This window comes from Kazachstania africana, chromosome 7, assembly GCF_000304475.1.
Source record: "Kazachstania africana CBS 2517 chromosome 7, complete genome".
Classification (NCBI taxonomy): Eukaryota; Fungi; Ascomycota; class Saccharomycetes; order Saccharomycetales; family Saccharomycetaceae; genus Kazachstania; species Kazachstania africana.
Window position 1 is genome coordinate 552,013 of NC_018946.1, and position 12,268 is coordinate 564,280.

Sequence of the window (12,268 nt, forward strand, 5' to 3'; positions counted from 1 at the left end):
CATAGCATATGCCAGCTATAAATTATTCTTTTTATCTGTAGAATGCTGTCGTCCCGAAAATAATATATATATATGAAAGGAGTGCTATATGAATAAAGAAATAGAAACAATACATGTTCAACAGGCACAGGAGTCGGCCTCACCATCCAACTGAATATTTATAGCATCATTGAAATCTTCTTCGAATGCGTCTGCATCATTCTGGTTTTGTTGCAGAGCACTACGAGCAATTTCTTCGAACGCAGGATCCACATTGATGGATGATTTGGCACTTGTTAAAAACAGAGGGATATTTCCCAAGGATTTCGCTAGATCTTGAGCAGATTTGACACTAATAACCTTTTTGGTTTCTTCTATGTCGATTTTGTTCCCTAATATAACAAATGGGAATGATTCTGGAGAGGATACATTAGCATGAACTAAAAACTCATCTCTCCAAGATTTAATATTCTCAAAAGATTTTGTATTAGTAACGTCATAGACGAGAACACAACAATCGGCACCTCTGTAAAATGCAACGCCTAAAGATTGGAAACGCTCTTGGCCTGCTGTATCCCAAACTTGCATTGTGGCTGTTCTATCACCATCTACATTAATCTCTTTCGTCAAAAAATCTGCACCTATAGTAGCCTTATATTGTTGCGAATATTTGTCGTTCACATAGCGATGCATTAGCGACGTCTTTCCCACACCTGAATCACCAAGGATAATAACCTTTAGAATAGTTTTTTTTTTAGAAGACATGTTCTTACTATGTTTATCTTTTGCAAATTGTTGTATTCACCAAAATTTATTCAAATGAAGCTGACTGAAATTAACACGATTATTACTATAGTTAGAGAAACGCCTTTTGCATTCACAGTACCAATTAGCAATTTGACTTCACTTGCACTGAGATTGTCTTCTGACATGCATTTGGTTTAACAAACACCCTTTTATAAACCAGAAAAACATTCAACTAAAAGTAAGAGTAAGCGAGTTACCCGGTACCACATTGGAATACATAAAGTGTATCCTCTATCAGACTGAATTACATTGAGGCCCATCCGATAGAGTACATAAAAATTCGTGCATATATCTAGTCAATGTGGCAGTAAGTTTCATGCTTTGATAAAACCACCATGAATAGTGAGTGGATCATTTCCTCAAGATTTATTTTTTGATCAAACCAGCATCGTCGAAAATTTCTCCGTATGAATAAAATCTATTGGAAGAAAATGTACATCGAAAAAGATAAAAGAATGTCATTCATTGAATTGAGATAACAATCATATAAATTTGTGAATAAATTTCTTACACTAGCAGCGTATACTTGAGTAATAATGTCATCGCCTGCTACCGAAAATACTAGTATAAGGAAAAACCCCAACACCAGGGCAAATAAGAGAAGGGCTAACCAGAACGTATACAATGCAAAATATACTATATTTGGTGTTATTGGTTTGTTAGCCTGTTTTGTGTTCCAAAAGATCGTATTAGAACCAAGGAGAATTAAATGGGGTTTGGAGGACTTTCGTCAGAACAATTTTAATGAAGAGAAACAAGAGGATGAAATGAGCAGGATAATTCATCAACGTTCAATCATTAATCATTTCATCCCAAATGAAACCTTTGAGGGTGATGGAGCTAGAGTTAAAAGATCGATTGGCTCCCACGAACAAAGAAGGTTTGCCCCATTTTTAATGCTGGACGATTTTGATGTCACACCGCCTGCTGGTTTCCCAGACCATCCACATCATGGACAAGAAACTATCACTTACGTCTTGAGTGGTATGATTGCCCATGAAGATTTTACCGGTTTAAACGGAATTCTCTCCCCTGGAGACTTGCAATTTATGACTGCAGGCAGGGGTATAGTTCATTCTGAAATTCCTGTCACTATGGAAAATGGTGGGTCATGCAGAGGCTTGCAACTTTGGGTTGACTTACCCCAAGACCTTAAGACTATAGAGCCAAGATATAGAAACCTCAGAGCAGCTGATATTCCAATTGCAATGCCCTATGAAAATTTAAAGGTCTATGTTATAAGCGGTAAATCGTATGACGTTGAATCTTTAAATGATTTAGCTTATACTCCGGTTCATTTATATCACTTTGTTACAATAAAGGCGGGTACGCCTTTTATTCAAGAATTTCCAAAAGATTTTAATGTTTTTTTGTACGTTATTAAAGGTGCAGTATTAATCAATGAAAAAATTTTTAAAGAGAACACAGCAATTTTCTTCGATGTAGATGGCGAATCCATTGAAGGCCAGTTTGCAACAGATGATTCCGAATTTGTATTAGTTGGTGGTGAGATTTTGAACCAACCGGTTGTGCAGCAAGGCCCCTTTGTCGAGACTGATAAGCAAAAGTTAATGCAAGTTTTCGATGATTTTGAATCTTATCGTAATGGGTTTGAAAGAGCCGAAAACTGGGAATCCAATATTCGTAAAGGAATAAAAGAAGCAGAAGCTAGAGAGCTAAGAACCTAATAACAGGGGCATTGAATAGTATACATGAATTTTAACCGGCACATCATTAGCTTCTAGTATTATGACGTAAAACTTACATATCGGTATAAGATTAAAGTGTTTTTAAAAGGCTTATTAACGTTGGGGCAGCAATCTTCTAGCAAGATCACTTCATGCACATCATAATTTATGCATGAAGATGATTCCTTACCATTTTGCGGCTATAGTCGGTGCTTTTATTTATTTCTGAATCACACGAGAAATGCAGTTTTTGGGCTGTTACGATTTACTAAGCTTTTCAAATTGCATCAAGAAGATTTTTGAACGCCGTTTCGGGAGCATTTTTTGAAATAATAAGATATTTTTCTACCGAATTTTCAATCTCCAACTTGGTTTAGATTATGGTGATTTAGTTCCGAGTTATCGGTCTGGCTTCAATATATATGTATATCAGATGTAGCTTATGAAAACCAGAAGTTGCTGCTATATAATGAGTGAAATTTCATTTCCCTCACTTTTTTATTCTTAGAGTTAATCATGGTCTCTAACAGATCTCTTATGTCGGTAGGCTCGTCGATGAAAATGTGTTTATCTGCAAAAAAACAACCTTTTGTCAATTTTCGGAACCAGGGCTGAATATTTATATCTGTAATGGAGATATTTTAGCTCTTTGATATGTAGTATTAGTTACGCTTTGCATATTATATTTTTCACTTGTTGTGAAAGCTTTAGATTGGACGCTTTTTCAGTGAAAAATAAGTCTTACTTTTTGAAAGGTTGCTAGTTCAAATTGACGGTTCCAATTTTGATATCTTCCGCAACCGTTTTATCAAACAAGCTATCCACGATTGTTGCATCCATTTTTGGAGTTTTTGCTAGATATCTTCCGTTTATTAATTAATAGTGTAGCTTAATGACAGTATCACGTTGTCATTATCTTGCGAACCTCAATGGTATTCTTGTCCAATTAAATGATGAAATATAAGAATGAACACAAGAGTGATATTACGAAGTATATAAACTGAAATTTTGAATATGAAAAAAGCTTAATCTACTACATGCATTATTTCTAATAATATCACAGATTTTTTTTTGTTCACTTTCCCCTTACTGGTCAACTCTGACAATCATTGATTTTTGTTTCAAGCCTTCTTTTACCAAGGCTAATTTTTCAATAAAGTTACTTTCAGGATAATTTGGAATGCTGCCAAGTTTTAAAACTTCAACTAATGGATAAGTAAAGCTTTCGTGCGATGGCGAAATATATGTGACCAATTTACCGCTCTCAGAAATTGCCAATTTGTGATGATCCTTGAAATTGAACTGGAAAGTACCGTCACTTAATTCAAACATTACAAATTGTTTAAATCTTGTGTATCTTCTCAAGAAGACATCGTCTTTATGATGCTCTTCTCTTCCAAACGTTGAAACTCTACTCAAATTTGCTCTCATATATTTGGAGAAAAAATCAACAACTTCTAGGTATCTATTTAATTCCTTTGGTCTTTCATCCAGTAGATAATGACTTGCAATCCAACCCTCCCTATTATCATAACTTATATACCAAAATTCTTCAGCATCTGCTAATCTTAATACAGTACAACCATTATTGAAAAGAACTCCGATATCATCAGTTGACAATTGATATGAAAAACCATGCTTGTTAGAATAGTCAACCCATTTAGTGACGATCATGGGGTGTTTCACCTTCGGTAGTCGTGATTGTGGTAAACCACCCATTTTCTTTTGTGCTTCTGCTTCTAGTATACCGTTTAGAGTCAAATTACATTCACTGGCCAAAATTCTTAATGAGATTTCTGATTTAATAGTATTTGTTGAAGTTGGTATTAAGCTTTTCTTAATTGTTTCCCGTTGCGCTCTACGTATTCTTGCTTGACGCGCTAATTCATTTAATTTTCTTTGTGCATCAAGATCAATAACTTCCTTATATTTGTTCTTGGTCCCACCAGGGGATAAAGAATGCGGTAAAACAGAATTTGAGGAACTTGAACTGGTTGTGGTTGTTGTATAATATTTTTCAATGGGTAGTGGTTCTTTATTCATATTACGATCCAACATGCCGCTTTTTTCCATACAATTCTCGAAGTTGATTAAAGATTCAGCCATTGAAATTTCATTTTCATAATTTGGAACCTCTACCATTACACTCTCTTTTGTAGAAGGTGGAAAACAACCTCTAAACCATATATAATCCATGATTTCATTAACCGATGGTCTTTCTAAAGGGTCTAACGATAAAATATCCTGGATTAAAATTTTTGCTTCACTTGATATTAACTTATCCTTTGGGAATGAAAAGTCTCTACATTTAATTCTTTCATAAATTGTGTTAACATCTTTCGATTGGAAAGGTGGTCTACCTATTATCAAAGCATAAATCATTACACCTATAGACCAAATATCCACTTCATATGAATGACCCGAATGTTTGCCCATTAAGACTTCTGGCGCAATATAATTTGGCGTACCACAGACTGTATATTTACGTTCTCTATCATTGGCAAGAGTAGCAGCCAAACCAAAATCACCAATTTTAAGATTATATTTTCTGTCAAAGAAAATATTACCTAATTTTAAATCTCTATGAATAACTTTTCTTGAATGCATATATTTAATTGCACCACATATTTGTGTTGTAAAGAATCTAACCTCTGGCTCAGTTAAACTTTTTCTTTTTTTCAATAGATCCATCAAAGAACCGTTTGGACAAATTTCTAAAAGAATATATACATTAGTATCATCTTCAAAACAATCTATGAATTGGACGATGTTAACGTGTTTCATTGATTTATGAATTTGAATTTCAGATAACAATTTTTTTCTCGTCTTCTCTGATTTAATTGAGATTTTAGCAACGGTCTTTGCTGCAAAAATTTTACCAGAATCATCTCTAATTTGGAAACAACGTGCAAACCCACCTTCACCAAGGAAATGTCCTCTATGATAATCTCTTCCTCTTGTTTTAATTAGAGATGGCGGTGTCTTACACAATGACGATAATTTTTCTTTTTTCTTCTTCTGAGGAGGCTGATCGTGTCTATGATGATAGTCGGTTCTCTTGTTGTTACTATTTGTTTGTATAACAATATTTTCTTTGTTCCCTATGTAATTATTGTTATTGCTATCATTATTATTATTATTATTATTAGACTTAATTGGAGTGTGCACAACATTTGAACGGGTATTTAGCTGTTTCTCATTTACTGTTTTTAAAGGAGCCAAAGACATTGATAAATTCTGATGTTCTGACTATAATATTAACAGTTTTGAAACAAATTTTTTTCCTCTTGTATTTTCCAAATGACAAAAGGGCCCTTCTATACAAGAAACGTCCTTTCTATACCTTGAGGTTGTGGTTAAATATTCTTATTTCTCTTTTCTGACAACAGAGTTTTTTTCAATCTTTGTGGCAGAAGATGTATGAATTAGTTGGTGATAATAAATGGTTGGGAGACAAAAAACCAAAAAAAAAAATTGACACCTAATAGAGTGGGAAGTGAATCGAAATGAGTAAGAAGTAAATTTAGATGCAAATAAATGATATTCAATTGAACTTTTAAGCGCTATTTACAAGGTTTCGATGAGCTTCGATGAAGAAAACTAATGTAATAGGGAATGGAAAGAGTACTGGAATTGAGGACTTAGATAGATTTCCAATAATTTATAGTATGGATTTTTATAAATCCTGTATTAATTTTATTTTTACGATGATTACAAAGATAGTATTAGATTGTAAATCGAAATGATATCCTATATGTATATATATTTGAACGGTTTCATATTTGTTGTAGTTTTACTTAAAACTGACATTTACCAAATAAAGAAAACATGGAAAAAAAGAAGAACATGTTTTTTTGTTGTTTTTATTATTGACACTTCTTCCTAAAACGGCAGCAGCATACCTGTTCTGGAAATACGTAAACACAAACTCTAGGGTTTCCCAGATCTGGTCGGAATCTAATGAGGGCTCACTCGAAACTGCACGTAAAAGGGTCGTAAATCGGTTAGGGCTGGAATGGCCCGGTTATTTTTTTTTTTTTCTTTTTTTTTTTTTTTTTGTTTTTCTTGAGGTTGAAAGAGGATTCGCGTGAAGAAGGTTGCAATATAATGTAGTTAAGAGAAAATAAGCCTGAAAAGAAAAGAAAGTAAGCATAAGACGTTATTACCACCATTTTCATAACTCGATAAATTTTACTACTTTCATTGGAAATTTGAGGACGCCTTCCGGTAAACGGTAAAACAATTATTCATATAATCACTACTATCTTTTCATGTATCAATTATGACCAGAAGTACTAGCAGTAGCAGTAGCACTAGCAACAATAGGAGTCAACTTTCAAGCGATGAGGATGATATTCCACTCTCCCAAACAGCTTTAATTAAGAATCAAAGTCCGGAATCCTCAGAACAAACATCTGTAAAGAATGAGACAGATTATGATAGTGATGATGTGTTGGCAAGACAACATAAAAAGAGAAAACTGAAAAAGATTAAGGAAGAAGAAGACAATAAAAATGCTGCTCTTAAAAATTCTAATAAGAAAAGAAAATCTATGAAGAAAGATGAATTGAAAGAAGACCTAAAAGGAGAAGAAGAAGAAGAGGAGGAAGATGAAGATAACGAATATAAATGGTGGGAAGGACAGAATGATGATGACGACACAATCAAATGGCATTCTTTAATTCATAATGGTGTCCTTTTCCCACCAGATTATAATCCATTACCGGCACATATTAAACTTTATTATGATGGTAAACCTGTAGATTTACCACTAGATGCCGAAGAAGTGGCTGGTTTTTATGCTGCTCTTCTAGAAACTGATCATGGTAAAAATCCTGTTTTCCAAAAAAATTTCTTTAATGATTTTTTACAAGTTCTTAAAGAAACTGGAGGAACATTAAATAATGTGGAAATTAAAGATTTCGAAAAATGCGATTTTAGTAAGATTCATGCTTTTTTCCAATTACAAAAGGACCAAAAGAAGCAGTTATCTGCACAGGAAAGAAAACAATTGAGGTTAGAAAAGGAAAAATTTGAGGAACCATTCAAATTTTGTGAATTGGATGGTAGGAAAGAACAAGTAGGTAATTTCAGGGTAGAACCTCCTGATCTTTTTAGAGGCCGTGGTGCACATCCAAAGACAGGTAAATTAAAAAGAAGAGTTCATGCGGAAGATATCGTACTGAATTTGAGCAAAAACGCTCCAATTCCTCCTCCTCCTGAAGGTCATAGATGGGGTGAAATTAGACATGATAATACTGTTCAATGGTTAGCAATGTGGAGAGAAAATATTTTTAATTCATTCAAATATGTCAGATTAGCAGCCAATTCTTCCTTGAAGGGACAATCTGATTATAAAAAATTCGAAAAGGCCAGACAGCTCAAATCTCACATTGATGCGATAAGAAAAGATTATAGAAAAAATCTTAAAAGTAAAGTCATGCTAGAACGTCAAAAAGCAGTTGCAATTTATCTTATTGACGTTTTTGCATTAAGAGCAGGTGGCGAAAAGTCCGAAGATGAAGCTGATACTGTTGGTTGCTGTTCATTAAGATATGAGCACGTTACTTTGAAACCACCAAACACAGTAATTTTTGATTTTTTAGGTAAAGATTCAATTAGATTTTACCAAGAAGTAGAAGTTGATAAACAAGTTTTCAAGAATTTGGCAATTTTCAAAAGACCACCAAAACAACCGGGCCATCAATTGTTCGACCGCTTAGACCCATCCATTTTAAATAAATATTTGCAAAACTATATGCCTGGGTTGACTGCAAAAGTGTTTCGTACTTATAACGCATCCAAGACTATGCAAGATCAACTTGATTTGATTCCAAATAAAGGTAGTGTGGCAGAAAAATTACTGAAGTATAACGCAGCAAACAGAACTGTTGCAATATTATGTAACCATCAAAGAACGGTCACAAAGGGCCATGCATTATCTGTAGAAAGGGCAAATATGAAAATAAAAGAATTAATTTGGCAAAAGATAAGATTAAAGAAAGCGATTTTACAAATGGAACCTACGATTTTTGAAAAGGAGCCAAAATATTTCAAAGAAATTGAGGATTTAACCAAAGAAGAAGAGGAAGAGATCCATAAAAAAATTATTGAAAAGGAAAACGATAGGTACAGAAAAAAGTTTGTACGAGAAAACGACAAAAAGAAATTCGAAAATGAAGAACTCTTGGAAGAAAAGGTCTTGACGGAATGGTTGGATAAAGTTAACGATTTGAAGTTGCAATACGAAAAGGAATTGAAGGGTGGGACAATCGAATTAAAACCAAGTCTTAATACTGTTGAGAAAATCAAAACACAAATAGAAAAATTGGAACAAAGAATTCAAATCAGTTCCATCCAATTAAAAGACAAAGAGGAAAACTCGGAAGTCTCATTGGGTACATCAAAGGTCAACTATATTGATCCGAGACTTTCAGTTGTATTTTGTAAAAAATATAATGTTCCAATAGAGAAGATATTTACCAAGGCGCTAAGAGATAAATTCAAATGGGCTATTGAGTCAGTCGATGAGGAGTGGAGATTCTGACCAATCTCTCTAAGCATATTCCTGCTTGTATGCAAATTTGTATATAAGGTATAAATCATTGGATAAATAGTAACTTTTGATTGATCATATGTGACAAACGCGACTATCGGAAACGTCAGAAGAATCAAATGCAAAAAAAGAAAGGCGTGTAGATCACGATATATAAGCAGAGAAGTCGTCGAGGTGACAGATTTAGAGAGCCTTCTCAATAAAGCCCTAACGTAGTAGTTTGAAGTTCTATAGAAAGGGACTTTTCAATGGCTCGATCAAGAGGAGGTTCAAGGCCTACCCACAGAGGTACGACGCCCGTTGGTAGAGAAGGTGGTAGGCCGACACAAAAAAGGGCTACTTCAACTTTAGCTGCTCCATTGACACAAACATTATCCAAATCAAAAACAGCACAATCCCAGAAACCACAAAATGCACAACAACCAGGTCTATTTTACGGAATGCTGTCGACTGCGGCAGGTGTAGCTGTCGGGAGCACCATCGGTCACACGCTTAGCTCAGGGATTGCAGGTTTCTTTTCAGGTAGTTCGACCAATGAGCCTCCCGAAAAAGAAATGGATCCTTTCGAAGCATCTACAAGCCGCCAAGAGTATTCGAAAGGTAGCATGTGCGATTCTGCCGCCTTAAATTTTACTCGTTGTTTAGACAGCACCGATGGTAATTACCAACCTTGTGAATATTATCTGCAACAGCTGAAAGCTTGCCAGGAAGCAGCTCGACACTATTAGGGGTTCTGAGAGTTATCATTTCAAGACACAAAATATTTCAGGAGCTACGCTTTACAAAATCTTGGAGAAATTAGCTACAATTACTATACAGTTACTAAAAAATCTAATTAATGCTAAACATAATCCTGTCTAACGGTGAAAGTTACAGCACTGAGCTAATCTCAGCTTCACAGCAAAGCATAATCAAGTGGATAATAAGGAAACATTGCGAAAATACATACTAATCTACGCCGTTCAATATCTTAATGTTTCGTTAGAATACGTTCAATAACATCTTTATATAGACTATTGTATGACGTCAATATCTTTGATGAACATGCTAAGCTGAATTGAAGGTAAAAGGCCATACCGAATAATTGTGAGTCTCGGAATTTGCTATTTGAATCGTCAATCTTTTTGTCAATTACCATCAGAAACTTAAATTCTCCATCCTCATCACCGACAGTGTTAGTGTCAGAAAATTTTCATACCCGGGGCCTTTTTCTCAGACATTACATGTCTTACTAAAATGAAAACAGTTGTCCCGTTCTATTTTATGTTTTTTTTCATTTTTGCTTAAAAAATACTGGCTAATATCAATTTATGACAGTACAGGGTCTACTACCATCTTCCATTTCATTAATGGATTGACTAAATAAAAAGCTGTAGCATTTGATGAAACAGCCAACTTGAAATTTTTGAATATACAAAAAAACTGTTTCTAACGGTACTTTATAAAATCCGAAAACCAGTACTTTGAAATACCTTGTAATATTTTAAGAGTAAAATTGAGCTACTTTTTATAAAACGAATATAGACAATTGGACAAGGTAATGGGAAACAGAAAAAAATAGGCAGAATTTGAGCCACCGCTTCATTTATCGACATCCAAATCCAAAAGCCAATGATTGCACTTCTTTTAAGCATTGAATAGAAAGAAAGTTGAAACTTGAATTCCTTCGAGATATGTCATTTTGCGGTACTATAATTTATTTTCATTTTAAGACTAATAAGGATTTCCGGCTAGAATTGAGTTTCTGGTGTCCTCAGCATCAAAACTATTATTCGATGTCAGAAAATAAACGAAGAAGAAAACAGAGCTAAGCTATCAGAAGAAGTTTTGTACCAAACTATGCTCAAATATCAAGTGGGTCTTGAAGCCAGTGATAGCATCAATTGCACTCCCAGACACAAATCACAACAATATTAAGCCTCGCAATTTAGGGAACTAACGAACAAGAAGACCTATTTGAAGTACGTTTAAACTAATTGTCAAGAAACCAAGCAATCGTGCTGTTTGTCACATCAATTGCGTAACCAGCAAATATCTTATTTTTTATTCTGCCAAGGATTTGCTAATCAAGAAAAAGGAAAGTAGGTGAAGTTGCAGCTCTTCATAGTAATAGTCTCAGGGAGAAAAGTCTCTAGAAAAGTGTCCGATCTTTAAAATCTTTTTTTAATCTGTTCAGGAACTTCACGCTAACTGCTACCAGATTGGAAGTATGAAGCTTAGAGAAGAATTTTATAAAGGAAATTAAGTTTCGCTAAGACTGTCATACTTGGTAGAACATATACGAAACAAAGGAGAATAAAATGCAAAGAAGTGCATGTTATCCCTTTTTATTATATGTGATGTAGTAAATTTAAGCAGAATATTTCTTAGTCACAGACGTTACTGACAAGAACCCTCAGATATCAACTGTGGAAACTAGTGATATATTCAACATAAATGTTTAAATTATCTACTTAAAATCCTTTATATAAATTACATTAGAATTGAGTATAAAATGAAGTAAAGGGACGTACCAAATATATTGACGACATTATTATTAGCACTTGCTTGCAAAACGGTAGCAAAAGATGTACCTAATGTTGTTGTTGCCCTTGTTCTATCACTATATTCGACATTGGTGTCCAGACTTGGGACTGGTGTGTTTGAACCTATTATAGGTGTAGTAGTTGCACCATTTGATGATTGTGTCGAGTGACTTTTGATCATGATATTAAAGTCATGTGAGCTCAAAGAAGCAGTTATCTTACTCATAGTTGAGAAACGTGCGCTTTCTTGGATTCTTGAATCAGAAGTGGTATGAGTTGTAGATGGTTTATGATGTCTTGTAGTAGAAGTAGGTCCGGATGGACTTGTGTCATCAGATCTACCAATTGTTGTGGAAATAAATACACTAGCATGGCTTGTGAAAGCGTTGTATCTTGCTGATGTAGCTGGCTCAGTAGAAGAGGTCGTGCCAACCAAAGCGGATGAAATGGTCATGCCAGTAGATGCCAATGTAGCTGGCTCAGTAGAAGAGGTCGTGCCAACCAAAGCGGAGTGACTGATCGTACCAGTAGCTGTCGATGTAGCTGCCTCAGTACTAGTAGAACTACTGGAAGCATATTCACTTGCGTGGGACGTGTCTATTGATCCCAAACTTAGACTACGAAGTTCTCTACTTAGTAGAGAGACAGTATTTGGCATACTGCTTACACTTAACATACCGGAAACAGAGCTTGGACCGAAATGGGAAGAAGCA

At 34.7% G+C, this 12,268-nt stretch overlaps 6 protein-coding genes across 6 annotated transcripts; 3 read left to right on the forward strand and 3 right to left on the reverse strand.

Moving 5' to 3' along the window:
- Positions 1 to 117: 117 nt before the first annotated feature.
- Positions 118 to 744, reverse strand: YPT7 (Rab family GTPase YPT7; the record flags this gene model as incomplete). Its single annotated transcript, XM_003958384.1, has 1 exon — positions 118 to 744. One exon carries the CDS (start codon positions 742 to 744, stop codon positions 118 to 120), a length of 627 nt encoding a protein of 208 aa, XP_003958433.1.
- A 578-nt stretch (positions 745 to 1,322) lies between these two features.
- Positions 1,323 to 2,474, forward strand: KAFR0G02680 (pirin family protein; the record flags this gene model as incomplete). Its single annotated transcript, XM_003958385.1, has 1 exon — positions 1,323 to 2,474. The coding sequence occupies one exon, from the start codon at positions 1,323 to 1,325 to the stop codon at positions 2,472 to 2,474; it is 1,152 nt and encodes a 383-aa protein (XP_003958434.1).
- Positions 2,475 to 3,560: 1,086 nt separating this feature from the next.
- CDC5 (polo kinase CDC5) lies at positions 3,561 to 5,702 on the reverse strand (the record flags this gene model as incomplete). The annotated part of the gene is made up of 1 exon (XM_003958386.1): positions 3,561 to 5,702. The coding sequence occupies one exon, from the start codon at positions 5,700 to 5,702 to the stop codon at positions 3,561 to 3,563; it is 2,142 nt and encodes a 713-aa protein (XP_003958435.1).
- A 1,054-nt stretch (positions 5,703 to 6,756) lies between these two features.
- Positions 6,757 to 9,021, forward strand: TOP1 (DNA topoisomerase 1; the record flags this gene model as incomplete). Its single annotated transcript, XM_003958387.1, has 1 exon — positions 6,757 to 9,021. One exon carries the CDS (start codon positions 6,757 to 6,759, stop codon positions 9,019 to 9,021), a length of 2,265 nt encoding a protein of 754 aa, XP_003958436.1.
- A 257-nt stretch (positions 9,022 to 9,278) lies between these two features.
- Positions 9,279 to 9,758, forward strand: MIX17 (Mix17p; the record flags this gene model as incomplete). Its single annotated transcript, XM_003958388.1, has 1 exon — positions 9,279 to 9,758. The coding sequence occupies one exon, from the start codon at positions 9,279 to 9,281 to the stop codon at positions 9,756 to 9,758; it is 480 nt and encodes a 159-aa protein (XP_003958437.1).
- A 1,744-nt stretch (positions 9,759 to 11,502) lies between these two features.
- KAFR0G02720 (uncharacterized protein) lies at positions 11,503 to 12,231 on the reverse strand (the record flags this gene model as incomplete). Its single annotated transcript, XM_003958389.1, has 1 exon — positions 11,503 to 12,231. The coding sequence occupies one exon, from the start codon at positions 12,229 to 12,231 to the stop codon at positions 11,503 to 11,505; it is 729 nt and encodes a 242-aa protein (XP_003958438.1).
- Between the last annotated feature and the right edge of the window lie 37 nt (positions 12,232 to 12,268).